Consider the following 22297-nt stretch of genomic DNA (forward strand, 5'->3'; position numbering starts at 1 on the left):
GCTCTGGAGGTGCAGGAAAAGCTTTTCTGCATGCAAACCAACATCCACATTTTGAAAATGTGTCATTAAGTGGTGGTTTATCACAGATTTTTTTGCCTTCCTCCCTTCCAAATGACTGTGTACATAGGATTGAAATACTGTGTGAGCTTCTAGTTGGAACAGGATTTTCTGATTCTTCAGTAATTTATATTTACTCCCATCTAACAATGAAAATTGCTTACAGCACAAAACTTCAGCCTACTATGGATTAAAATGCATTTTGGAAATGTCCCCAGATTCCTGGCACATTAATTACGACGACTCAAATGTACAGAGCATTTGGGATCTTTAATCTTCACATTCCTGTAATAAGAAAAGTTGTATAATCCACCTCTGAAGGACAAATCCTTATGAAAATATTGCAACTACATCCTGGTAGTGGACTTTTGAAATCTCTCATCCATATTCAGCGAGGAAAAGCCTCTCATTTTCTCCTATTACCACATTTGCTTGTTTGTTGAAAAGCACTCCTAGAGCTCAGCTGCTGTTCCAGGTCCATTTTCCCCCCTCCACAGCCCATCCTCCTCCCTGGGGTTGCTCGTGGGTGGGCAAAGATGGGACCAGAGCAAAGACAGAACAAGGAACTGGTGCTTCACTGGCCCAGGTTGCCCAGAGAAGCTGTGGCTGCCCCTGGATCCCTGGAAGTGTCCAAGGCCAGGTTGGATGGGGCCTGGAGCAACCTGGGTTGGTGGAAGGTGTCCCTGCCCATGGCAGGGGATGGCACTGGATGGGCTTTGAGGTCCCTTCCAACCCAGACCATCCTGGAAATGTATGAGGTGCCACCTGGGAGAGAGGACAGAAGTGAAGCCCAGGGGATGGACAAGGCAGGTTAAAATGTGGTGCTTCCTAATATTCCCTATTTGCTGAACTTAGCGTGGTCCTGGAAGGAGAAATCTTCCTCTGGCAGAGGCGTTATGGGTCATTGCCATCCCTGACTTCTAAAGTGCTGAAGTTTAATGGCATTTTCATAGAATCCCACACTCACAGAATCCTAGAATGGTTTGGGTTGGAAGGGACCTCAAAGCTCATCCAGTGCCACCCCTGCCATGGGCAGGGACACCTTCCACCAGCCCAGGTTGCTCCAAGCCCCGTCCAACCTGGCCTTGGACACTTCCAGGGATCCAGAGGCAGCCACAGCTTCTCTGGCCAACCTGGGCCAGGGTCTCCTCACCCTCACAGCCTGGAATTCCTTCCCAATATCCCATCTAATCCTGTCCTCTGGCAGTGGGAGCCATTCCTTGTGTCCTGTCCCTCCATCCCTTGTCCCCAGTCCCTCTCCAGCTCTCCTGTGGAAGGGGCTCTCAGGTCTCCCTGGATCCTTCTCTTCTCCAGGTGAACCCTGCCAGCTCTCCCAGCCTGGCTCCAGAGGGGCTCCAGCCCTGGGATCATCTTGGTGCCTCCTCTGGACTCTCTCCAACAGCTCCACATCTTTCCTGTGCTGAGGCCCCCAGAGCTGGACCCAGCACTGCAGGGGGTTCTCACAAGAGCAGATCAGAGGGACAGAATCACTTCCCTTGACCTCCTGATCCTGCTCCTCTTTTGGTGCAGCCCAGGACGCCGTTGACCCTCTGGGCTGCGGGATTTTCCTGCTTCTTTTCCAGTTCACCTCTCCTAACTCGGCCTCTGCACATCGCAGCCGCAGATAAAACATATACAGGAAGGAAAATTCCACTGAACATTTGTGCTTTTCACTCTCTCCTTGTTTCCAAACACCACTCTCGAAGCATGTGGTGCCAAGTTACATAATATATATATATATATTAGTCCTCCCTCTCCTGTTCCTGGGTCCTGCACAGGAGCAGATTCGGGGTCTTTAAGGGCAGCTGAAGAGGAAGAAACACGTGGATAATTCTTCCCTGTGCATCCCAGAGAGCAGAACAGCTGAGCTGGGCTGGGGACAAACACTTAGTAGGAGAAGACATAAGATTTTCTGGACAGGTGTGTTGCTCCAGGATCATCTATCAGAGGAGGGATATTTGGACGTGATACAACACGAAAAAGTGCAGTTTGGATTCTTTCAGGGCTCAGACCTCGTGTGTTACTTGTCCAATCTGAGAAATCAAAGAGAATTTGTTTAACACCCTCCTCTGGATAATAACCAGTGGTTGGTGGTGACATGGAAAAAAACCCTGGGATGGAACCTGTCAGAACTCCAATGTGATCAGTTCAAAACTTTGCTGTTTGCTGTGTGATATTTGTGTTTGTAATTTTATCTCTAGATAGAGCTAAACCTGTTTCTCTCCTTGCCAAAGGAAACGATAGATATAAATCATCTACCAAAAAAAAAGTGAGGCACGGGGCCATTGTTTATGTGATATGGAACAATTTCGTTCTTGGTAATTATTTATTTTGGTCCAACTACAAAGAGGTAAAAGCCTTATTTATTTTTTTTTAGAAAGACAGGAAAGAAAGCAAACTTAAACCATTCCATTTTCCTTGGCATTTTCACACTGATAATGGGCTTGTTCAGTGTTTAAGATTTAATGGGAAGAGGAAGTGAAAAGAGGCAAATTCTGCCTTACCCCCCCTCTGCTAAAGGACATTTGCTGCTTCCTATGTATTTCTAAGTGCAATTTTTACTGTTATTTCCAGTGTGACTGTCAAAACCCATCCTCGATTCTTCACAGGGCAGGAAATGAAATTCTGCTGTTGGGTTTTTCCCCCGTTCCTTCCTTTGTTGTGGTGTTGTGTTTTCATCCCCTGGTCCCACAGCCCCAACTCACCCGCAGTGTCCTGCTCACACCTTGCAGCAGGTTTCACGTGGCTACATCCCAGTTGGAGCCACCAAACCCCAGGACTGCAGTGATGCTGCTGTTGCAGTCCCATATTTTGTGCCAATGCTGCCACCAAAAACGTGGTGGCACCTTGGCTGTGCTGCTCCTTCACCACGGGCTCGTTCCTCCATCTCCGCTTGCCAAGGCCAGCATTTATTTGATCCAGCTGAAAATTAAATAAACCCAGAACTCCTTCATGAACATAGAATTATGGAATACTCTGAGCTGGGAGGGACCCACCAGGATCACCCAGCCCAAGCCCTGGCCCTGCCCAGGACACCCCAACACTCCCCCCTGTCCCTCAGAGCGTTGTCCAAACCCTTCTGGAGCTCTGGCAGCCTTGGGGCTGTGCCCACTGCCCTGGGGAGCCTGGTCAGTGCCCACCACCCTCTGGGGGAAGAACCTTGTGCTGAGATCCACCCTGAGCCTGCCCTGTCCCAGCTCCAGCCCTTCCCTGGGTCCTGTCCCTGCTCCCAGAGGTCAGAGCTGCCCCTCGGGAGGAGCTGCAGCCCCCGCTGAGCTCTGCCCTGGGGCTCCTCTGCTCCAGCTGCACCAGCCAAGTGCCCTCAGCTGCTCCTCCAGACCCTTCCCCATCCCTGTGTCCCTCCTCTGGACACTCTCCAACAGCTTTCCACATTTCCCATGTACACATGTGAACTCCCACACACCTTTGGAATGACTGTTAGAAGTCCCACCATAGGCTGCAGCCACAGGTCATCGATCTGTAAATCGTGTGGGCTTTGTCTTGTTCCCTCTTCCCACGGCGCCTGGCACACACAAAGCACCAGACAAACAACAGCATTGCCATGGAAATGCTCCCAGCCGGTGCAGAGATTGCTGGAATTCGCCGAAGGAGCCGCTGACGGATCCTTGTGCTGGAACCCAGGTAAGAGACAACGTGGCACTGGGAGCAGAGGGATGATGGGGGGGGTGGGTGTGGGTGCAGGGCCAGCAAAGCCACCCCTGGGTGTGAAACGTGCCCGGTGTGAGCGGTGACAACGCGGCAACACCGAGGGGACACCGCTCCTCCATCTGTGCCAGTCCCACGTGCCCCGGGAACGCTGCCCGGGCTGCCAGGAGTTGTGGCAGCTGCCACTGCTGCCCACAGAGGTGAGAGCAGGCAGGATGTGCTCTCACCGGGCTAATTTTGCACCGGAGGAGGATGTTGGCCACCGAGCACGGGTGGCTGGTGGTGCCAGTGGCGACGTGCCAACGTTGTCAGCTGCCAGCACTGGCGGGGAAGCGGCTGTGGAAAGTGTAATGATGTGCACTGCTGCCCTAGGAACGTGAGGGAGGTGTTGGGGCACCTTCTATCTCATCATCTCTCCGTGAGAACTTGGGAACGTGGCACGCTGGGGAAGCGTCAGCTGCGAGGAGGGAATGCTGAGAATCACTGATTGTCTCGGAGCCCCCGCACGGCTCGGAGCAGGGAGGGAACTCGGCAGCTCCCACTGCTCCAAACCCAGGCAGGGAGCTGCTGCTGCTGCTGCTGTTGTGCCCCGAGTTCTTCTGCTGAGAATAGCACAGGTTGTTCTGCCTCGCAGACTTGTAACATCTTATTACCCAACACAGACAGTTCCACATCCCATGGAGCAATGACACAGTTCACTGTTTCACTTTTTGTATCTAATTTCACCGGGGGAAACGGGAATTGCTAGAATATTGTAATTTTTTTTTTGGTGTATCAGCATTCATAATTTCTCTGCAAGGGGCTCTTTGACTTCCCCTTTCCCCGTGACTGTCCCATGTTTGCTGCAGATTGTTTTCCACACACGTTTTCTGGAGGGGTTGTTCTGTGACTTAACCTAATCCCAGCTCCTGGAGATAAATTCTCACGTTTTTTTCTGAGACAATATTCAGTTCTGAAAGCAAAGGTCTGTTCTGATTCCCCCTCATTTTTGGGGTCGTTGTTCACTTAAAGAGTTGGACTCGATGATCCTTGTGGGTTCCTTCCAGCTCGAGAATATTCCATCATTCTGTGACTATAATTGCAAATCCTGGTAAACGTGGCAGGTAGATTATCCTCCACTAAAAGAAGAGGTTTGAAGTGTTTCCCAGACACTTGTAGCTGCTGAAGCAAGTCTGAAAAATCTTTGTTTTGTTAGGATTCACTGTTGAGGATCATTGTGGCACCTCACGAAGACAGCCAGGGAATCACAGAACATCCTAAGTTGGAGGGGACCCAAAAGGACCATCCAGTCCAAGCCCAGGACACCCCAACAATCCCTCCCCTGTCCCTGAGAGTGTTGAGGGAGAGTCCCCTTTCAATCCCACTTGCTGGGTTACGACACGTGTGTGGACACACAGTCACACACACGGACACGCCTGGCAGAGCCGGGCTTTGCTGCCAGGTCCGAGCCTGTCCTAACTTGTTGTGCTCAGTAACTCGGGCTCAACATCCTCCTGCTCCTCCCGGGCTCACTGGGCTGTTAAATTGTGTGTTAAATTACAGAACAGACCCAGCAGGGCTGGAAGTGGGAAGGAAATCCCACTGATGTTCTTGAAAGTGAAGGGAGGGATTTTTGGATACAGGTTGGTAACGGTAAGAAATGATGCTGCAAAGTGCTTTCATCTGCTGGAGTTAGAGAATCATGGAAAGTTTGGGTTGGAAGGGACTTTAAAACCCATCCAGTGCCACCCCCTGCCATGGGCAGGGACACCTTCCACCAGCCCAGGTTGCTCCAAGCCCCGTCCAACCTGGAATTGGACACTTCCAGGGATCCAGGGGCAGCCACAGCTTCTCTGGGCCACTCCATTTTTGGGCCCAGAAATCCCCTCATGGTAGAGATGACCTTCAGCTGAGTGTTCTCATCAAGGTTATCACGGAATCACAGAATATCCTGAGGTGGGAGGGACCCACAAAGACCATCCAGTCCAACCCCTGACCCTGCACAGGACACCCCAAATAATCCCACAAATAATTAGAAATTTCAGAAGAGTTTCAGAAAAACTGTTTCTAATAAATTCTTAAAAACCTCCATAATCCCCAGGTGATCTGATTTCCCAGGTGGATGATTTCAGTAACATCCAACACCTGGGAGCTCCTGATCTTTGTAAAGGAGAACAACTTTGCACAAGTGTTAATTACAGAAATTAGCAACTGCAATAATCATCTGCACCAATTGAACTTGAAGCTTGTAGCAGAATTATGTCTTATAACATCTCCTGCAGGTTGGACATGCAGGAATAACTGTATTATCTGAAAGATTTCACAGAATCACACAATATACTCAGTTGTAAGGGACCCAAAAGGATCAATTTGAAATTATTCACATTGCACTAAACAGACTTCCTAGTATAATTTTTCTAGGACTAAATTCCTTTGTATTTCTTAATCTAATATTTCTATATACTCCTTTGTAGTCTGACTCCAGTGGGCTCTTTGCACTGAAGTTAATATTGGGAAAAACATGGGCTCCTCTTCGTCATGGACAATTTTAAACTGTTGCTCTGCAATAAAGAAACCAAGACTAAGAGCAGGGTGTTTTTTCCTCCCCCATGACGATATTTCTGTGTCTGGCAGCACGAGAGGGAAACAAAGAAGGTGCTTGACAAACACTCTTTATGTCATGCCAAGAGAGAATTCTTTAATCCCGTGGAATGAATGATGGAGGATATGCCACACTTCCCAAAGTGGGAGTTCAGCATGTCAGAGCTGGCTTAAGTGCCAGGCTGGCACTTGGGGAGGGGGAGATTTGCCTCCTCAGCTGCTAAACATCCCTGGAATAAACTGTTTCTCCCAAATATTCCTCTCTCCCCTCAACAAATCCTCTTTTCCCCGAGCCTCTAAAAGGCAAAGTGTGAGTTAAGATCGAGCCTTAACTGTGGAAGGAGCTGGAGAACATGTCCTGTGAGGAGCAGCTGAGAGAGCTGGGGGGGTTTATCTGGAGAAGAGGAGGCTCAGGGGGGACCTCATTGCTCTCCCCAACTCCCTGACAGGAGGGGGCAGGGGGGGGGGGGGTCGGGCTCTGCTGCCATGTCCAAGGGAAAGGAGGAGAGGGAATGGCCTAAAATTGGACATTAAAGATTCAGATTAGAGATTAGAAACAATTTCTCCCTGTGGTCAGGCCTTGGAATAAGTGTCCCAGGGAGGTGGTGGAGTCCCTGTGTCTGGGAGTGTTCCAGAGGTGTCTGGATGTGGCCCTTGGGGCCATGGATTAGGGGTGATCCTGGTGGTGCTGGGGGATGGTGGCACTGGATGATCATGGAGGTCTCTTCAGACCTTGATGATTCTGGGATCTCTTATTTATGGAGTATTTCTGATATCTCCACAAACACCTACAGAGGCTGGTTCTTTTTTTTCCTGGGGATTTATTGGACAAAAAGCCCTATGCATGTCCTGGATGACACAAGTGCAGCTCAGCTGAGGCCCGTGGAACCACCAGACATGCTCTGCAAGGCGGTAGCGCTGGTCTGCAGATGTCAATCCAAACCATTCCTGATCCACCAGAAATGTAAAGTAAATCCAAACCATTCCTGATCCACCAGAAATGTAAAGTAAATCCAAACCATTCCTGATCCATCAGAAGCCCTGATCATCAACCCTTGGCAGCATCAGCCTCTCTGTGCCCAAGGAAAAGAGGGACCTGCAGGTGAGCAGTGAGTGGTTCCATGGGTCAAAGGCACAGTTCCAGTCAGACTCAGATACCTGAAAATTCTGAAGGAATGTCTGAAATCTGCCTTTTCTGCCCAGACACACTTTTTGAATGGGAAAAAAAAAATAAAAAAAAGGATGTCCAGGGAAACCTGGTGCAGGAATTGTTGTTTCCATAGGAAAGGAAAGGCAAGAGCTTGGCTAAACATTCTTCACTTTCATCAACCTGGGAAGAGCCACCTGAAGCCATGATCAGGGAAGCAGGAGACTGGTGGGATCCACTGGAACAAGGGAAAAATGTATCTGCTTGTTTATTTTTTTGCTTTTCTCATGTATTTACAAGATGATGAACACACCTACACATCAGCACTGTGAATAACAAATGGCTTTTCACACGTGATTTATTAGGGTGGTGGGATTAAACCTCATCACTCCCCTAAATTAACCTGAGTTAGGGATTCCTGTGAGAAAATGTAGGTTTAAACTAGATTGAACAATTGGATCAGGTTAGATTTCCTTGTTCATGAGGTTCTGTTTCCACAACACAATTTATTAGCAGGACAAACAGCTGGGAAAGTCGGGAGAGGCTCCGTGCATGGGGGAGGTGCCATTTTAATGGCCCAGATTTACATCCTCACTCTGCCAGCCCCGGGAAGATGGCTCAGCACAATCACTGAACCCGCTGCAAAGAGCTGAAGTGGCAAATCAGACAATTTCACAGAATCCCAGGATCACTGGGGTTGGAAAAGTCCTCCCAGCCCATGGATCCCCCCTGTGCCCCATCCCCACCTTGTCCCCCAGCCCAGAGCACTGAGTGCCACGGCCAGGCCTTCCTGGGACACCTCCAGGGCTGGGCACTCCAAACCTCCCTGGGCAGCCCCTGCCAAGGCCTCACCACCCTTTCCAGGGAGAAATTCCTCCTTATGTCCAACCCGAGCCTCCCCTGGCACAGCTGGAGGCCGTTCCCTCTCCTCCTGTCCCTTGTTCCCTGGCAGCAGAGCCCGACCCCCCCCCCGGCTCCCCCCTCCTGTCAGGGGGTTGCAGAGCCAGAAGGTCCCCCCTGAGCCTCCTTTGCTCCAGGCTGAGCCCCCCCAGCTCCCTCAGCCCCTCCTGCTGCTCCAGCCCCTTCCCAGCTCCGTTCCCTTCCCTGCACACGCTCCAGCCCCTCCATGTCTCTGTTCCATGAGGTTCCAGAGCTGGACACAGCCCTGGAGGTCCCTCAGCAGTGCCAGCACAGGGGACAATCCCTGCCCTGGGCTGTGCCCACACTATCCCTGACCAAAGGAACACCCACACTCTGCAGGTACCACCAGCAGCACATGGAGGTGCCCCAACAGCTCCCTGTGAGGTGCTGACACCAGTCCCAGTGTGCCACCAGGGCAGGAGCTGGAGAGCACTGGTGTCCCCCCCGGGTTTCACTCCCGCTCCTGTCACACATTCCGTGCAGCTCCGTGCACGTCATCCCCCCTCTTTGTACCTCTGCTGCTTCCCATCCCCTTTTCTTTCTTCCCACCCCTCCAAACAGCCTCCAGGACAAGGACCAGCACTGCTGCCTCCCAAATGTTTGCAGAGCAATGCAACAAAAACAGCCTTTCAGGTTCACGACAAAACCTTTCAGCCCTCTCAGAAAGGAGCAATGCAGGTCCTTGGTCGTCTCCCAGGTGATGGGATTTCGGGCTCCTTTTGCCAGAAATGCACATGATGTAGCCAGACTTTATTTTCATTTAATTTTATTTTATTATATTTTATTTTATTTCATTTCATTTTATTTCATTTCATTTATTTTGCATAAGTTACCAACAAAGGCTTAATATCTGGGTTTTTTTACCTGTGTCAGGAAATCACTGAAGCAGAAATTCAGCCGTTCTGGCACAGCCTGTATTTATTTACAACTGCAGAATTAACAGAGAGACCCCAAGAAACGATCCAGGGGTCAGAAACCTTGCAAAGTTCACACATTAGACCTGATTATTTTTTCCTGATTTGAGGTTACACACTGGAAGAACTTCCCTGGGAGCTGAGAGATGCCTCACCCAACAATGACACCCTCAGGATGCCACAATTCCCAGCTCCAGATGCTTCTTAAGCCTTTCAAATATGGGTTTGCAATTTATAAGGTGCATTTTCCTCACGAGCTGTTGGCCTTGGGTCTGGCCCCCCTTTCCCAAACACACTCCATAATAAATTTATGCCTTTTTCAGGTGCATTTAGCACCCTCAGTGCTAAAGACCCAATGACCTCCAGTGGCACCAAGGCTTCTCTGGCCTCCTAGGCAAGAATTTTTTCCTCAAATATAGCAGAAATTGTAATTTTAGATACTATTTAATCTCCCTCCTAAGCATCAGAGTTTCCTGCTGCCTTCCCCCTGTTCCACATTTCAAGGCTCTTCTCATGTTTCTTCTCAGTGCTCTTTTCTCTAGATTAAAAAATACACCAAAAAACCAATTCTTCGAGATTTCACTCTGGGGTAAATTTTTTTTTTAAAGCCTTTTAGCCCTTTTTGCTGCTCTCAGGACTTTTCCCCAGCTGCCCTCATGAGGCAGCTGCAGAACCACCACCAGGTTTCTGGAGCTCAGTGGCCAAAGTGAACCGGCCCCTTTTTTTAGTTTCAGACCCACCAGGGCTGAGCAGCACTGGAGAAATTATCCCACGTGTCTCATCCACTTCAGGACAATATTTTGCTTTTCCACACCAGGATGGCATTGCTGATTCTTAATTTAAGCTCTTCCAAAATCCCCAAGGCAGCTTCTGTGCAGCTCTTTTGCCTCGCTGGCTCCTTCCCCTCGGGGGTTTATTCTCATCTAAGTTTTTACTGCAATCCTGTTTGTTTGTTTGTTTGTTTGTTTTCAGAAAAATCCTATTTTTTTCAGACCATTTCTTCAACTGATCAAGATGCTAATCCTGTCAAGGTGCTGGTAGAACTCTCCCTACCAATTTAGCAGCCACCCTCCAAAACACAACCAAGACAGTGCAGGTACCAGCCCCAGGGAGGGCACCTGCAGAAGTTCTTGCCATAATTCTTCCACATCAGCAACGAACCAACACTAATCCCTCTTCTGGAATATTTTTTTCAAACAGCTGAGTCCACCTCACAATAGTTTCATTTCAGTTCACTCTACAAGAAATCACGAGAGACTCTGCTGAAAGCCTCCTCCAAGTCAAGATATGCAGTATCCATTGTCCATAAGATCTGCTACTCGTCAGAGAAGGAAATGAGCTTTGGGTCGACATGATCTGTTCCTGGCAAATCTTTCTCGGCCTCTACTTATCATTTCATTATTTCCCACACACAAAAGAAAACTTTGTTTCATTATTTGTCCCGATACATTCCCAGGAATTCGAGTTGGGCTCTGTTTTTCCCTGTTTGTGTTGCCCAAGCTGCTTTTTTTCTCCGTTTCAAAGACGCTGCAATCGCCTGTCCCAGGCCTTCCACTGCTCAGGTGCTGTGGGAAGGGATCCCTTGTGGTTCTAGGATGGCTTCAGCCAGTTCCCCATGTGCTCTTGGCTGGTTTCTTGCAGGTCTGGCATTATTTTCTGATTGGAAATACCACGTTTTCTGATTGGAAAATAACCCACTCGACTCTGGGCCTTCTGTTCTTCAAACATTCACGGGTAGTCAAAGGACCATTGTTAATTGTTCTTGCTGAGGAGTGAGGGGGAAAAGACATCAATCATTTGGCCTTTCCTGTGCCACCGCTCACCAGTTGCCATCCTTGCTCAAGAGGAGATGTTTCTTTTTTCCATGGTTTTGCTCTAACAGACAAAAGTGCTTTCCTGGTACTTTCTCTTTCCTTTTCTAATTATATTATATTATTTGTCTCCCTTGTCCTTTCTGATTTCATTCTTACAGGCTTCTGTTTTCTTCTTGCCCTCGTTTGCTGCAGTGTGAGGTCATGTTGGAGGGTTAATGAGTCACTTGCTGAAATTTAAACAACTTATTCCTGTAAACTGAGGCACAGAAGCCAATGCTGTGCCTGTGGTGGCTCTGCAGCTTCTTTCCAGGGTCTTTCTCTACCTGCTCCTGCCCTTAGAGCTGTTTCCTCATCAGGGAATCATGGAATGGTTTGGGTTGAAAGGGCCATTAAAGACCATTCCACGCCATGCCATGGGCAGGGACACCTTCCACCAGCCCAGGTTGCTCCAAGCCCCATCCAGCCTGGCCTTGGACACTTCCAGGGATCCAGGGGCAGCCACAGCTTCTCTGGGCAACCTTTGCCAGGGCCTCCCCACCCCCACAGGGGAAAATTCCTTCCTGATATCTGATCTAATCTCACTTTGTATCTATGTAATCTCATCTTGTCTCCCTCACAAGCTAAGAACTGAACCCTGTCAGAACCTCTGACTGTTCCACTGTCATTCTCACTCCCATCCAGCCACAGTTCACAGAATCCCAGGATTCCTGAGGCTGGAAAAGCCCTCCCAGCCCATGGATCCCCCCTGTGCCCCATCCCCACCTTGTCCCCCAGCCCAGAGCACTGAGTGCCACGGCCAGGCCTTCCTGGGACACCTCCAGGGCTGGGCACTCCAAACCTCCCTGGGCAGCCCCTGCCAAGGCCTCACCACCCTTTCCAGCAGCAAATTCCTCCTCCTGTCCAACCTGAGCCTCCCCTGGCACAGCTGGAGGCCGTTCCCTCTCCTCCTGTCCCTTGTTCCCTGGCAGCAGAGCTCAACCTCCCCTGGCTCCACTCTCAGAGAGTCAGAGAGTTGCAGAGGCTCCTGGTCCTACCTGGCAGACCCACATTTAGGTTTTTGGTGGACAAGACACTTTGTGGAGGATCAGGATGAGCAGCAGAAAGATGCCTCTTCCTCCCCTTTCCACAGAAAAGAATCACCAGCCATAAACACATTTTGTTGCCTCTTGGGTGTGATGTTTTTGGGATGGGCTTGGCTTGGAATTACCTGTGGTTTAAGGATGTGTAGATTCCAGTCGCTTGGTTTGAGACAATTCAAAGTTCAAGTGAATATTCTGAGAAGTTCTTACATTCTTCATTCAGAGCATTTCACTTGTTTAGCACCAGTTGAATTCAGTCCCATCTGGGGTCATTCAACACTTCTGCAAATGAGACCACAAAATGCCAATTCGAATCCTCAGAAACAGGAGCATGAAATTCGTGGCCACCTGCAAGAAATGTGGTTTAACTGCCTTGCGCAGCATCACACAAGAACTATGTGGGCAAGGAGGGACTGAATCCAGTCCTCGGGCAAATCCCAGCTGGTTTAACCAAGAGCTCATCTTTTCTCACATGATCCCGGGAAAATCCACTGCTCATCTTCTGTCTCATGAAACAAATGTGGAAAAAAACTTCTGTAGACAGAAGCCTCCTTCACTATGTCATCCTGACACAGCTCCAGAGCTGCTCCACCCTGCAAAATAAATGTGGCAGAGATCCCATGGAAAGAGAAGTAGGCAATTATCTACTTTGCATTTGCCTATGCAAATGAGAGGAAGGAGAAATAACACTCCTCATTATGGAGCATTGATTTTGCAACCTACTCCTCATTTGAAGCAGATTTTACATTTTACATGTGCAATTCTCCAGCTTTTGAAAAAGTGAACTGTAAAAAGAATCCAAAACTCCTTCCGCAGCATCCTATTGTTGCAGATGGACATGGAGCTGCTGGAGAGAGTCCAGAGCAGGCACCAGGAGGATCCCAGGGCTGGAGCAGCTCTGCTGGGAGGAAAGGCTGGGAGAGCTGGGATTGTTCAGCCTGGAGAGGAGAAGCTTTGGGGTGACCTAAAGGCAGTGCGTGAAGAGAGCCTACAAACAAGATCATGGAATCCCACAATGGTTTGGGTCGAAGGGACCTTAAAGCCCATCCAGTGCCACCCCCTGCCATGGGCAGGGACACCTTCCACCAGCCCAGGTTGCTCCAAGCCCCGTCCAACCTGGCCTTGGACACTTCCAGGGATCCAGGGGCAGCCACAGCTTCTCTGGGCAACCTGGGCCAGGGCCTCCCCACCCTCACAGCCAGGAATTTCTCCCTCAGATTTAACCCAAACCCACATTTTTTTTCCGGTTTGAAGCCATTCCCCCTTTCCTGTCCCTCCAGCCCTTGGAAATAGTCTCTCTCCATCTTTCTTGTGGGTCCCTTCAGGTCCTGGAAGGCCACAATCAGGTCACCCCAAAGCTTCTCTTCTCCAGTTGAACAATCCCAGCTCTCCCAGCCTTTCCTCCCAGCAGAGCTGCTCCACCCTCTGACCATCTTGGTGGCCTCCAGTGATACACAAACACATGATTTTTCCTGTTCTTTTTTAGCACAACCCATTCACCTTCCCATGCCCCATCTTCCCCTGTCCTAATCTTCAAGTCTACCTTTCCTCTCTCCCAGCCTTTGTCCATCCATTCTTACCTCTCCCTTTCCCCTCATCCTCTCTTTTACATCCTCTCATGAGATCCCAGCCCTAGTTTAAAGCATCACATCACAACCTCCTCCATATTCCCCCTCTCTTGTCCCTGCTCTGGTTTCCAGGGAGAACAGGCCTGTACCTGTATCTATCCCCCTGTCTAGAGGCCACAAACCAACCTCACCTGGCAGGGCAATTTCCCTTTTCCACAATCAATCCCTGTTTTCTGATGTCTCTAAAAATCCCTCCTGAAGTTCAAGATAAGAAATATCCTGATCCTAAAACTCTGATCAATTTTGATTTTATTTTGATGTTGAGCAACATAGTGTAGGTAGAAAGTAAAGTTTTTAGTAAGAGGAGAGAATTGGCTTTTCTGTGGCACACACAGGACCTGCTGCAAAAGGAGCCCGAAGGAGTTGTGGTTAGAGAGGCTGTTATTGGGCATTTTGAGGGTTTAAAAGTGTCTTTTTCTTCCTTCGTTTTCCCCCTTTACCTTGCTGTGCTGGGCCAGCTTCTTTGTCAGGAGTCTCTGAGATATTGCATCACATGTTTTTATAGAATCCCAGGATCACTGGGGTTGGAAAAGCCCTCCCAGCCCATGGATCCCCCCTGTGCCCCATCCCCACCTTGTCCCCCAGCCCAGAGCACTGAGTGCCACGGCCAGGCCTTCCTGGGACACCTCCAGGGCTGGGCACTCCAAACCTCCCTGGGCAGCCCCTGCCAAGGCCTCACCACCCTTTCCAGCAGCAAATTCCTCCTCCTGTCCAACCTGAGCCTCCCCTGGCACAGCTGGAGGCCGTTCCCTCTCCTCCTGTCCCTTGTTCCCTGGCAGCAGAGCCCGACCCCCCCCAGCTCCAACCCTAAAACATTTCCAGCAGCTTTATCAAAGAATAGATTCTGTATTTCCATATGCAAATTGGATGCATGAGGACATATTTTAATCTTGTGCTTTATTAGAAAGGGTGACATTATTCATTCACACTCTCTGTGCTGCTCTCTGGCACAGGGATGGATGGGAAAGACACCAAGATGCAGAGAGGACTGTTTGCCCAAATTCCAGCGTGAAAAAGTCATGGCCTGAGCCTTGCAAGTCAAAAGATTACACTTGTTACTTAATAAAGGAAATAAATCTATATTAGGGGAGTTTACATTTCCTTACTGAGCATTCAGGGCATGGCCACTACATGTTGTTCAGACCCTCCTCTCTAACCCTTGACATTTAAACATTAAATGAGGGTTTCCTACAGTCTTTGGATGCTTGTGGTTAAGGGTTTTTTTTTTTTTTGAGGGAAAAGAAACTTGTGAGATTCCAGGGAGCTTATACCTGCTGAGGGCCCTCGAGTGCTGTGTCCATTAATATATGTATTAATGTATAAATAAACCTACTAAACCAGGAACAAGTGTTTGTACCTGAGTGAGCAAATCCCATCATAGACAGAAGTGAGACTCGGGCTCAGTCTTATGTTTTTGGGGTCTTGAGGCACGGTGTTGAAATAAAGCTGTGGGTGGGATTCCCAAAAAGTGGGGGGTTGTTGGCCCCCTGAAGATCCATATTTATGAGGCTTGCACATGCAATGGGGTCAGAAGTGAGTCTGAACAGGGAATATAAATGTACATCCAACTGAGAATCAAATATTGGCGTTTGAAAGCAGCACTGGAGATTTCAATAAATAGACTGAGGGATTTGCATAAAGTTCTGTGTGAGAGAGGACTTCAGGAACAGGGATTGGATGTGTTTCCTTTTCTTGTGGCAGGAGAGTGTTTTAAGGAGGTAGAGCATTGGTAAGTTGGAGCTCTCCCCCACTCCTTTCTGCCCCTGGCCCAGGAGACAGCTCCAAATGTGATACAGAGAACAGCGTGGCTCAGGTGTGGCAAGGTGCACCTGGAAGGTGGGAATGGCTGGGATACCTGGGCATTCCCACCTCCACAGGGGACCACCACTTGCATTTCCTCAGCAGGAGCTCGCCAGGCCCCTGTTCAGAACGAGGAAGAAGCTCAGGCCAGACACTGGATTTTAAAAAAGGAAGCAAAATAACCCAGGGAGGGTTCGTGCCGTAGTGAGCACCAAGAGGCAGTAAATTATCCCTGTCAGCTGCCTGGCAATTAGTGCCTGAACACTGGGGGGGTGGGAGTTTGGGAATACGTGGAAACGCTTCCGCACAGGTAATTTATCTTGTAGCAGAACCCAAAGCAGCTCCCAGGACTCCCACAGGCCTTGTCGTGCCTGTAAGGCACAGGATGTGTTGGGAACTACTGCAAACTCACAGCTGCTCGAGGGGAGGAAGGCCCACAGCGGTGCCAGGGCTGGCTGTGCTGCCAGTCACCGTGGAAAGGGCTGGGAGAAGTTTTCCGCTTGCAAAACCCGCCCTGGGGATTTGTTTTGGGGGCTGTGGTACCAGCCCCGGGCAGGCAGAGCGAAAACAAGCGACCCTGGTTATGGGAAGGGCATGGGTGGGGTGCCCAGGTGAGGTGTGAGGCCTCTCTGGATGGGCTGGGATTTCACAGAGAGTTCATTAAAGTTTTTTAATGTTGAGTTCTGCTGCCTTCTCTGCTTCCCCCTGGCCACAGCGTGGTGGCTCTGCTCTCTCATCCCTCTTTTCTGAGGACTTCCAAGCAATGAGGGCTTCGACACCTTGGGCAGAAACTTGTCTCTCCTGGGCACACGGTACCTCTGTGAGGGCAGGGAATACCTCGGGAGGGACAAGTCTCTGCTGCAGGTGAGAGAAAAAGTGTCGAAACAAGCCTGATGCACCCTCAGAGCCCCCAAACCCCTCCTTTGGTGGGGGCAGGTGGTTGTAGCTCTCAGCACAGCCCCGGCTGGACGCTGGTGTTGGATGTGCTGCTGACAGAGGGGATCTGTCACTGACCTTGGGGTCTGAGGACAATGCCAAGGGTGTGTGCCCAGCTGGGAAGGGTTTGTCCAGAACCTCCCTGGCCGGGAGGACCCCACACCAAGGCCAACCTCAGGTCGGGCACCCACTGGAGCGCTGGGCGGTGGTGGGCACTGCCCAGGCTCCCCAGGGCAGTGGGCATGGCCCCGAGGCTGCCAGAGCTCCAGGAGCCTTTGGGCAATGCTCTGAGGGACAGGGTAAGATTTTGGGGTGTCCCGTGCGGGACCAGGAGTCGGACCCGACGATCCCCGCGGGTCCTTCCCAACTCGGGATACTCTGTGATTCCACGGGCTCAGGCACCTCCACCCAACGGACGCGACCGGGTGCGCGCTGAGGCGCCCCGGGGACGGGGGAAGGTTCTGGAAGACCCCAGGTTAGAGCGGGCTGGGCGCATCCCTGCGCGGCGGGAGGTGTCCGTGCCCGGGGGATGGTGCGGGGTGACCGTCACGGCCCCCCGACCCCGGCCCGCTCCGCCAGCCTCGGTGACTCCGCGGCCGGTCCGGGGGTGCCGCCCCGGCCCCTCACAGCCCCTCACGGGCCGGCCCGGCCGCCCCCCCCGCGCCACGGCGGGCTCGGGGCTGCGTGAGGGGGGAGCGCGGGGGGCGGGCGGGCGCCGTGGAAATTTCCACTCCCTGCAGCGGCGGCGGCGGGCGCGGGGGGCGGGCGCTGGCCCCGGGCCCCGCGGGGGGAGGGCGGCGGGGTCCAGCCCGGGGGGTCCGGTGCCCGCAGCCGCCCCCGCCCCCACCCCGGGACGCGGGGCAGCCCCCGGGCCCCCCCCGGGGCCGGTCGGGCGGAGGCGGCGCTTGGCGCGGGTTGGGCCGAGCCTGCGCAGCGCCGGCGCCCTTTAAGCCGCGCCTGCCCGCCCGGGTGTCTGTGCAGGGACCGACCGCGCGGGAAGGAGCCCGGGGACGCGCCTTCCTCCTCCTCCTCCTCCTCTTCCCTCCTCCCTCTCCTCCTCCTCCTGCTGTCCGGCAGCGCCGCAGCCCCCTCCTCCCCGCCCTGTGCCCCCCGCGCCTCCCGCCGCCAGCGGCTCTGAGATGCCCCGCTATGAACTGGCTTTGATCCTGAAAGCCATGCAGAGGGTGAGTGAGGGAGAGGAGACGGGAGGCAGGGAGGGAGGCAGGTGGGACCTGGCAGACCCGCCGATGTCCCCCGGTGTCCCCGCGCTGTCCCCGCGTGGCCCGGCCGTGCCCGCCCTCCCCCGGCGCTGTCGCAGCGCTCCGCGGGCTCCCCGTGTGTCCCTCCGTGCCCTCTTCCCCCCTTCCTCATTTCCCCTTCCCTCCCCGCGCCCTTGCAGAGTTCGCCGAGTTGCTCCCCGAGAGCCGCAGTCCCCTTCCCCCCCCTTTCCTTCTGCTCCGCAGGTAAGGAGATCCCTGGCTCGGAGGCATGGATGCATCTCTCCTTCCTCACCCTCCCCCAGCCCGGTGCAGGTGAACTCGGCCCTTCCCGTGCCCCTCCACATCCATCGCCCTCCCTCTCCCAGCGCTTCTCCATCACCTGCCGCGGGCACCTCGCAGCACCCCCGGGTCCCCTGTCCTTCGGGAGGCCGTGGGTTGTTCCCTGCAGCTCCCGGTGGCGGGTTCCACGCCGGGGAAGCAGCAGCCCCAGGGATGGGTTTTTCCTCCTGCCGTTGCCGGCACCAGTTGAGCGGGGCCGATACGGCTCCGTATCGCCCGTGGCAGGGGCTCCTCGGTGTCGCCACCGACCGTTGGCGCTGGTTTTTGGCCGAGAGGTGATAAAGCCGCGGTGGGAGCTCGGTTCAGATGCCCTCGCTGTTCTACAAGAGCTGAGTCAATGTGTGGTGGTGGTGGGGAGGGGGGGGAACTCGTGTGCATGTGTGTAAAAATAATAATAATAATAAAATAGGGACAGCTCCGCGTAGATGGGGGGGATGGTTATTTGGGAAATCAGAGGTGATACTGACCCTTCTCTAGTACCTTCTATAGCCTTTGTTTATCTGCTACTTTCCAGCTTAATGTGCAGTGCTGGTGTTGGAATGTAGCGCTTGTGTTAGGCTGGAACCCTCTGATCCAGCCCAGCGTGGAGACACAGTCTTGGATTTAACCTTCACTTGTAACACACACGTAGATTTGCCGTGGAGCAGCGGGAGCTAAACATCATCCCTGTGTTTCTCTGGGAGTTCTGGGAGCACGTCTGGATGTGCCGCATGCACTAGTACATTTCCATTCATTTTACATGGACCAGCCACATGTCAGCGTTGGCTTGGCTTTTTTTTTTTTTTCTTTCTTTTTTTTTTTTTTTTTTACCCCGTGGTTTAACTGCAGAAGCCGTAGTAGAAACATCTCACCTGAGTCCTCTAGTGGAGAAACCCAGCAGCAATTTAAAACGCGGGTGACATTGCTGCACCACCTCAGAGCAGCCTTCACTCCGGGGGGGGGGAAAAACGCCGCTTTTTGGCTCGGTTGTCAACGTGTAATTTTCTTTTCCGTATTTTTCTTTTTTTTTTTTCTCCCCCTCCCCATCGCTGGATGAGCCAGAGATGCTTTTAGAGCCGTGCCGTTCGTGTGGGAGATGCTTTAAGCCGTGCAGGCACTCGAAAATGCAGGGCAGAAAAGCGTAGCAAATCTGACATAATACCGAGGCAGGAATAAACTGACTTCTCTGAAAGGATGCCACGGAGTGCTCTCTGCTGGAAAGGACCTTGGGTTTCCAGGATCTGGGCACGGGGATGCAGGATGAGCTTTTAGCCGTAAGATGCTTCTAATGGGCATCGATGCACTCGGGATTTAACATCTGCAACCTTTGCCTCTTTGAAGTTTCACTCTCCAGCATGTTCTTTCCAGATAGATGCACCTTCAGGTGGTGTTTTTTTTTTTTTTTTTTAGCTCTGTGATATGTTAAAACCCTGAAGTTTGGGTTCAGGTGTGCTGTTTTTAACCTACCCTTGGTATAACTAGTGGAGTCTGTCTCTAGGTGCTGCTATTTTTGTGCTGTTGACAGCACACCAGATCTGGGTGATTTTTTTTTTTTTGTGTGTTCCAGTACTTCGCTGCTCCTGCCTTTCTTGTGGCCTGAGAACACTTGGAAAAATATTTCTCTAGTGGTTTTGTGCCACATGGTGCTGCTGAATCCTGACAGGGGGGTTGCTCTGAGGACCCCTGTGATCCTGACTGTAATGCTAACTTAAATTAGTCAAAATGTGGGGCTAACAAAGCAGTCTGAAATAGTGGATTGACTACAGAGTTCCTTCCTGTAGAAGTTGGAGGGGTCACACACAATCCTGAATAATACATTGCTTTTTCACCCCTTCCTGGTGGAGCCCCTGGGCAGGTGTTCCCTGTCCTGCCCTGGCAGGGGCTGCGTGTCCTGGTGCCACTTTAGTCTGAGCGAGTGCTGACTCTCCTCCTGGTGTCTGTGATGTCCTTCCTCACCTGTGACAGCTCCCCTGCCTCCCAAAAAAACCAGCACACCTTTGCCACTTGACTTTTTGGGCTTGCCCTTAACTTCTCTGAGCTCCCCGAGTGCAAACCTCAGCCTTCTGGTCCTTCCTGCCTCTTTCTTGTTGCAGAGTTGGTGCTTCTCTGGGGTTTTCCCCACCCACAGCTGTTTTTTTTTTTAATAGTTACTTTGGTATTCTCATAGATCTGGGCAGAATAAACCCCTCCAGTTCCTTTCTTGTTGCTTTAAACCCTGCTGCTGGCCAGCACAACCCCTGATGTTCCTGTGTCTCCTCCTGTCTTGACTCCTCAAAGCCTCTTTCCTTTCGTGCCTTAAAAACACAACCCTTTGGGGCTGGTGGGGGAACAAGGGGGGAAAATTTCAGTTTGCAGCTCTGTCACTGGTTGTCTGCATGTGCTTTCCACAAACACTGCTGACTTTATGCTGAACTCAGAGCCGAGCAGCCCTTCTCTGTCCTCATTTGAGAGGTAACAGACTCGCAGTAGAAGCAACATGTTTGTAAATATTAGAATCTTTCATCCTCAGCCAGTGACTCTTAGGAAAACAATAATAAAAAAACCCCTAAAAGCACCCCCAAAATAAATAAATAAACCTGGTACTCTGTGGTATCACTGGATTTGAAGAGGAAGGGACTCGGTTTGTGTGTGTGTGTGAGGATCTGGAGGAGATGTTTTGGGGAAAGGAGGGTTTGAGGTCAATGAAGTGACAGGAACTTGGGGTGGAAATGGTGAATTTTAGCCACGTGTGTTGTTTTCTCCACTTGAATGTGCAAACAACAAACAATAAGGTGAGCTTGGGGAGCTCGAGGGCAGGTTTTTCTCCTGTTTCCTACTGTTCCCAGTCAAGGAATCCCAGAATATGCTGAGCTGGAAGGGACCCCCAGGGATCCTCGAGTCCTTCCAGGGATCATCCGAGTCCTTGTGTGTTGTGTCTGCAAACAGCACTTTACCTGCCCCCAGGAGCCTGAGGCAGAGCAGTAGTGGGGAAGACAGCTGTTCATTGCCTGAACTTTCCTGTTCATCCCTAAAGATTAGTTTCCAGTTATTCCTAATTTTCTTCCAGCCCTTGTCTTTGGCGGAGCAGGACCTGGAGCAGGGAAGGGCAGTGACCCACTGGTGAATGAGCAGGAGCTGTGGCTTGCTGGAGAGAGCAAAGCTCTTCAGGGAGGCTTCCCCTTCCTGCTGGAACTCCCTGGAGAGTCCAGGGAAGGAAGTGAGGGGGGAAAAGGGAAGGAAGGAAGAGCTGGAAATGGCTCCCCTGGTGCTCTGGTGCCGTTTTGCTGAGTGACCTCAGGGTGGCAATGCCAGACCCTCCCCGGGGATTGGGCACCCTGGGACCCCAGGACTGGCACAGCACAGGGGGTGTTCCCATCTCTGCCAAGCTGGGAATCCCAGAATCCCAGTTTAGGTTGGAAAAGCTCTCCAAGATGATGAAGTCCAGCCTTTGATGACCACCTTGTCAACCAGACCAGAGCACAGGGACACCCGTCTTCAAATCAGCTTTGGAACTGGAACTGAGCTGAATGGACAGTTTTGCAAATAATTCCTATTTCAGAGCATTTCACTAAAAAGGAGGAAGCTTATCAATATTTTATTAGCACTGTTATATCTATGTATTATATCACTTCACCTGTAGCAAAGGATAAAAGCACAATGTAGTATATAGTCTAAAACCTAATTAAATTACCTCGTTTCAGCAAATACCTGGACTAGGAGACACATCCACCCACCTCTGCAATCCCAGGATGGTTTGGGTTGGAAGGGACCTTAAAGCCCAACTCGTTCCACCTCCTGCCATGGAACCACTAGCCCAGGTTGCTCCAAACCCAGTCCAGCTTGACCTTGGATGCCTCCAAATAACCTAAATTAATAACAATCCTGCCCTGAATGTGGGCTCTCATTTTCACAGGCCTGTCCACACAACAGAACTCGCCTTCAGCGTGTTTGTTGCCTTTGGAGTGGGTTGCCATGTCTCAGAAATTCCCTACCTGGAGATTGGCAGCTATTTCAGGAAAACCAAAGGAACTGGGCAGTGGTGTTGCTTGACATCTTGACTATTAAACTTAATTGCTGTGTGGGCAGCAGCAGCAGTTGGGCTTTTGATGTCTTAGTTGCCAGGAGGGAGGGGGGAGAAGGAAGCAGGAAGATACTGGTTTTATTTTCTCTCCTTTCTGGTGAACCCACCTATTGTTAGAGTGGAATTTTGCCCGCCCCCCCCCCCCCCCTTCCCCACT

The 22297-nt window shown here is 51.4% G+C and overlaps 2 protein-coding genes across 3 annotated transcripts in view; both read left to right on the forward strand.

Annotated features, from left to right (window-relative positions):
* The first annotated feature begins 15864 nt into the window (after positions 1–15864).
* The window catches only part of SLC5A3 (solute carrier family 5 member 3), an 18424-nt gene continuing 11991 nt past the window's right edge, over positions 15865–22297 (forward strand). The window contains exon 1 of one of the 2 annotated variants that reach the window (XM_027634355.1): positions 15865–17017. The gene's annotated coding sequence lies outside the window, so the exon portion shown is untranslated. Of the gene's footprint in view, positions 17018–17612; positions 17727–22297 lie in introns of those variants that run through there. The other variant, XM_027634347.1, reaches the window with a different exon arrangement.
* Positions 17491–22297, forward strand: part of MRPS6 (mitochondrial ribosomal protein S6) — a 47042-nt gene continuing 42235 nt past the window's right edge. Inside the window, exon 1 of the mRNA XM_027634481.1 lies at positions 17491–17726. Coding sequence (XP_027490282.1) covers positions 17682–17726 — 45 coding nt within the window. The 5' untranslated portion in view covers positions 17491–17681. The remainder of the gene's footprint in view (positions 17727–22297) is intronic.

Source organism: Corapipo altera, unplaced genomic scaffold (assembly GCF_003945725.1).
Source record: "Corapipo altera isolate COAL_440 unplaced genomic scaffold, ASM394572v1 0, whole genome shotgun sequence".
Taxonomy (NCBI): domain Eukaryota; kingdom Metazoa; phylum Chordata; class Aves; order Passeriformes; family Pipridae; genus Corapipo; species Corapipo altera.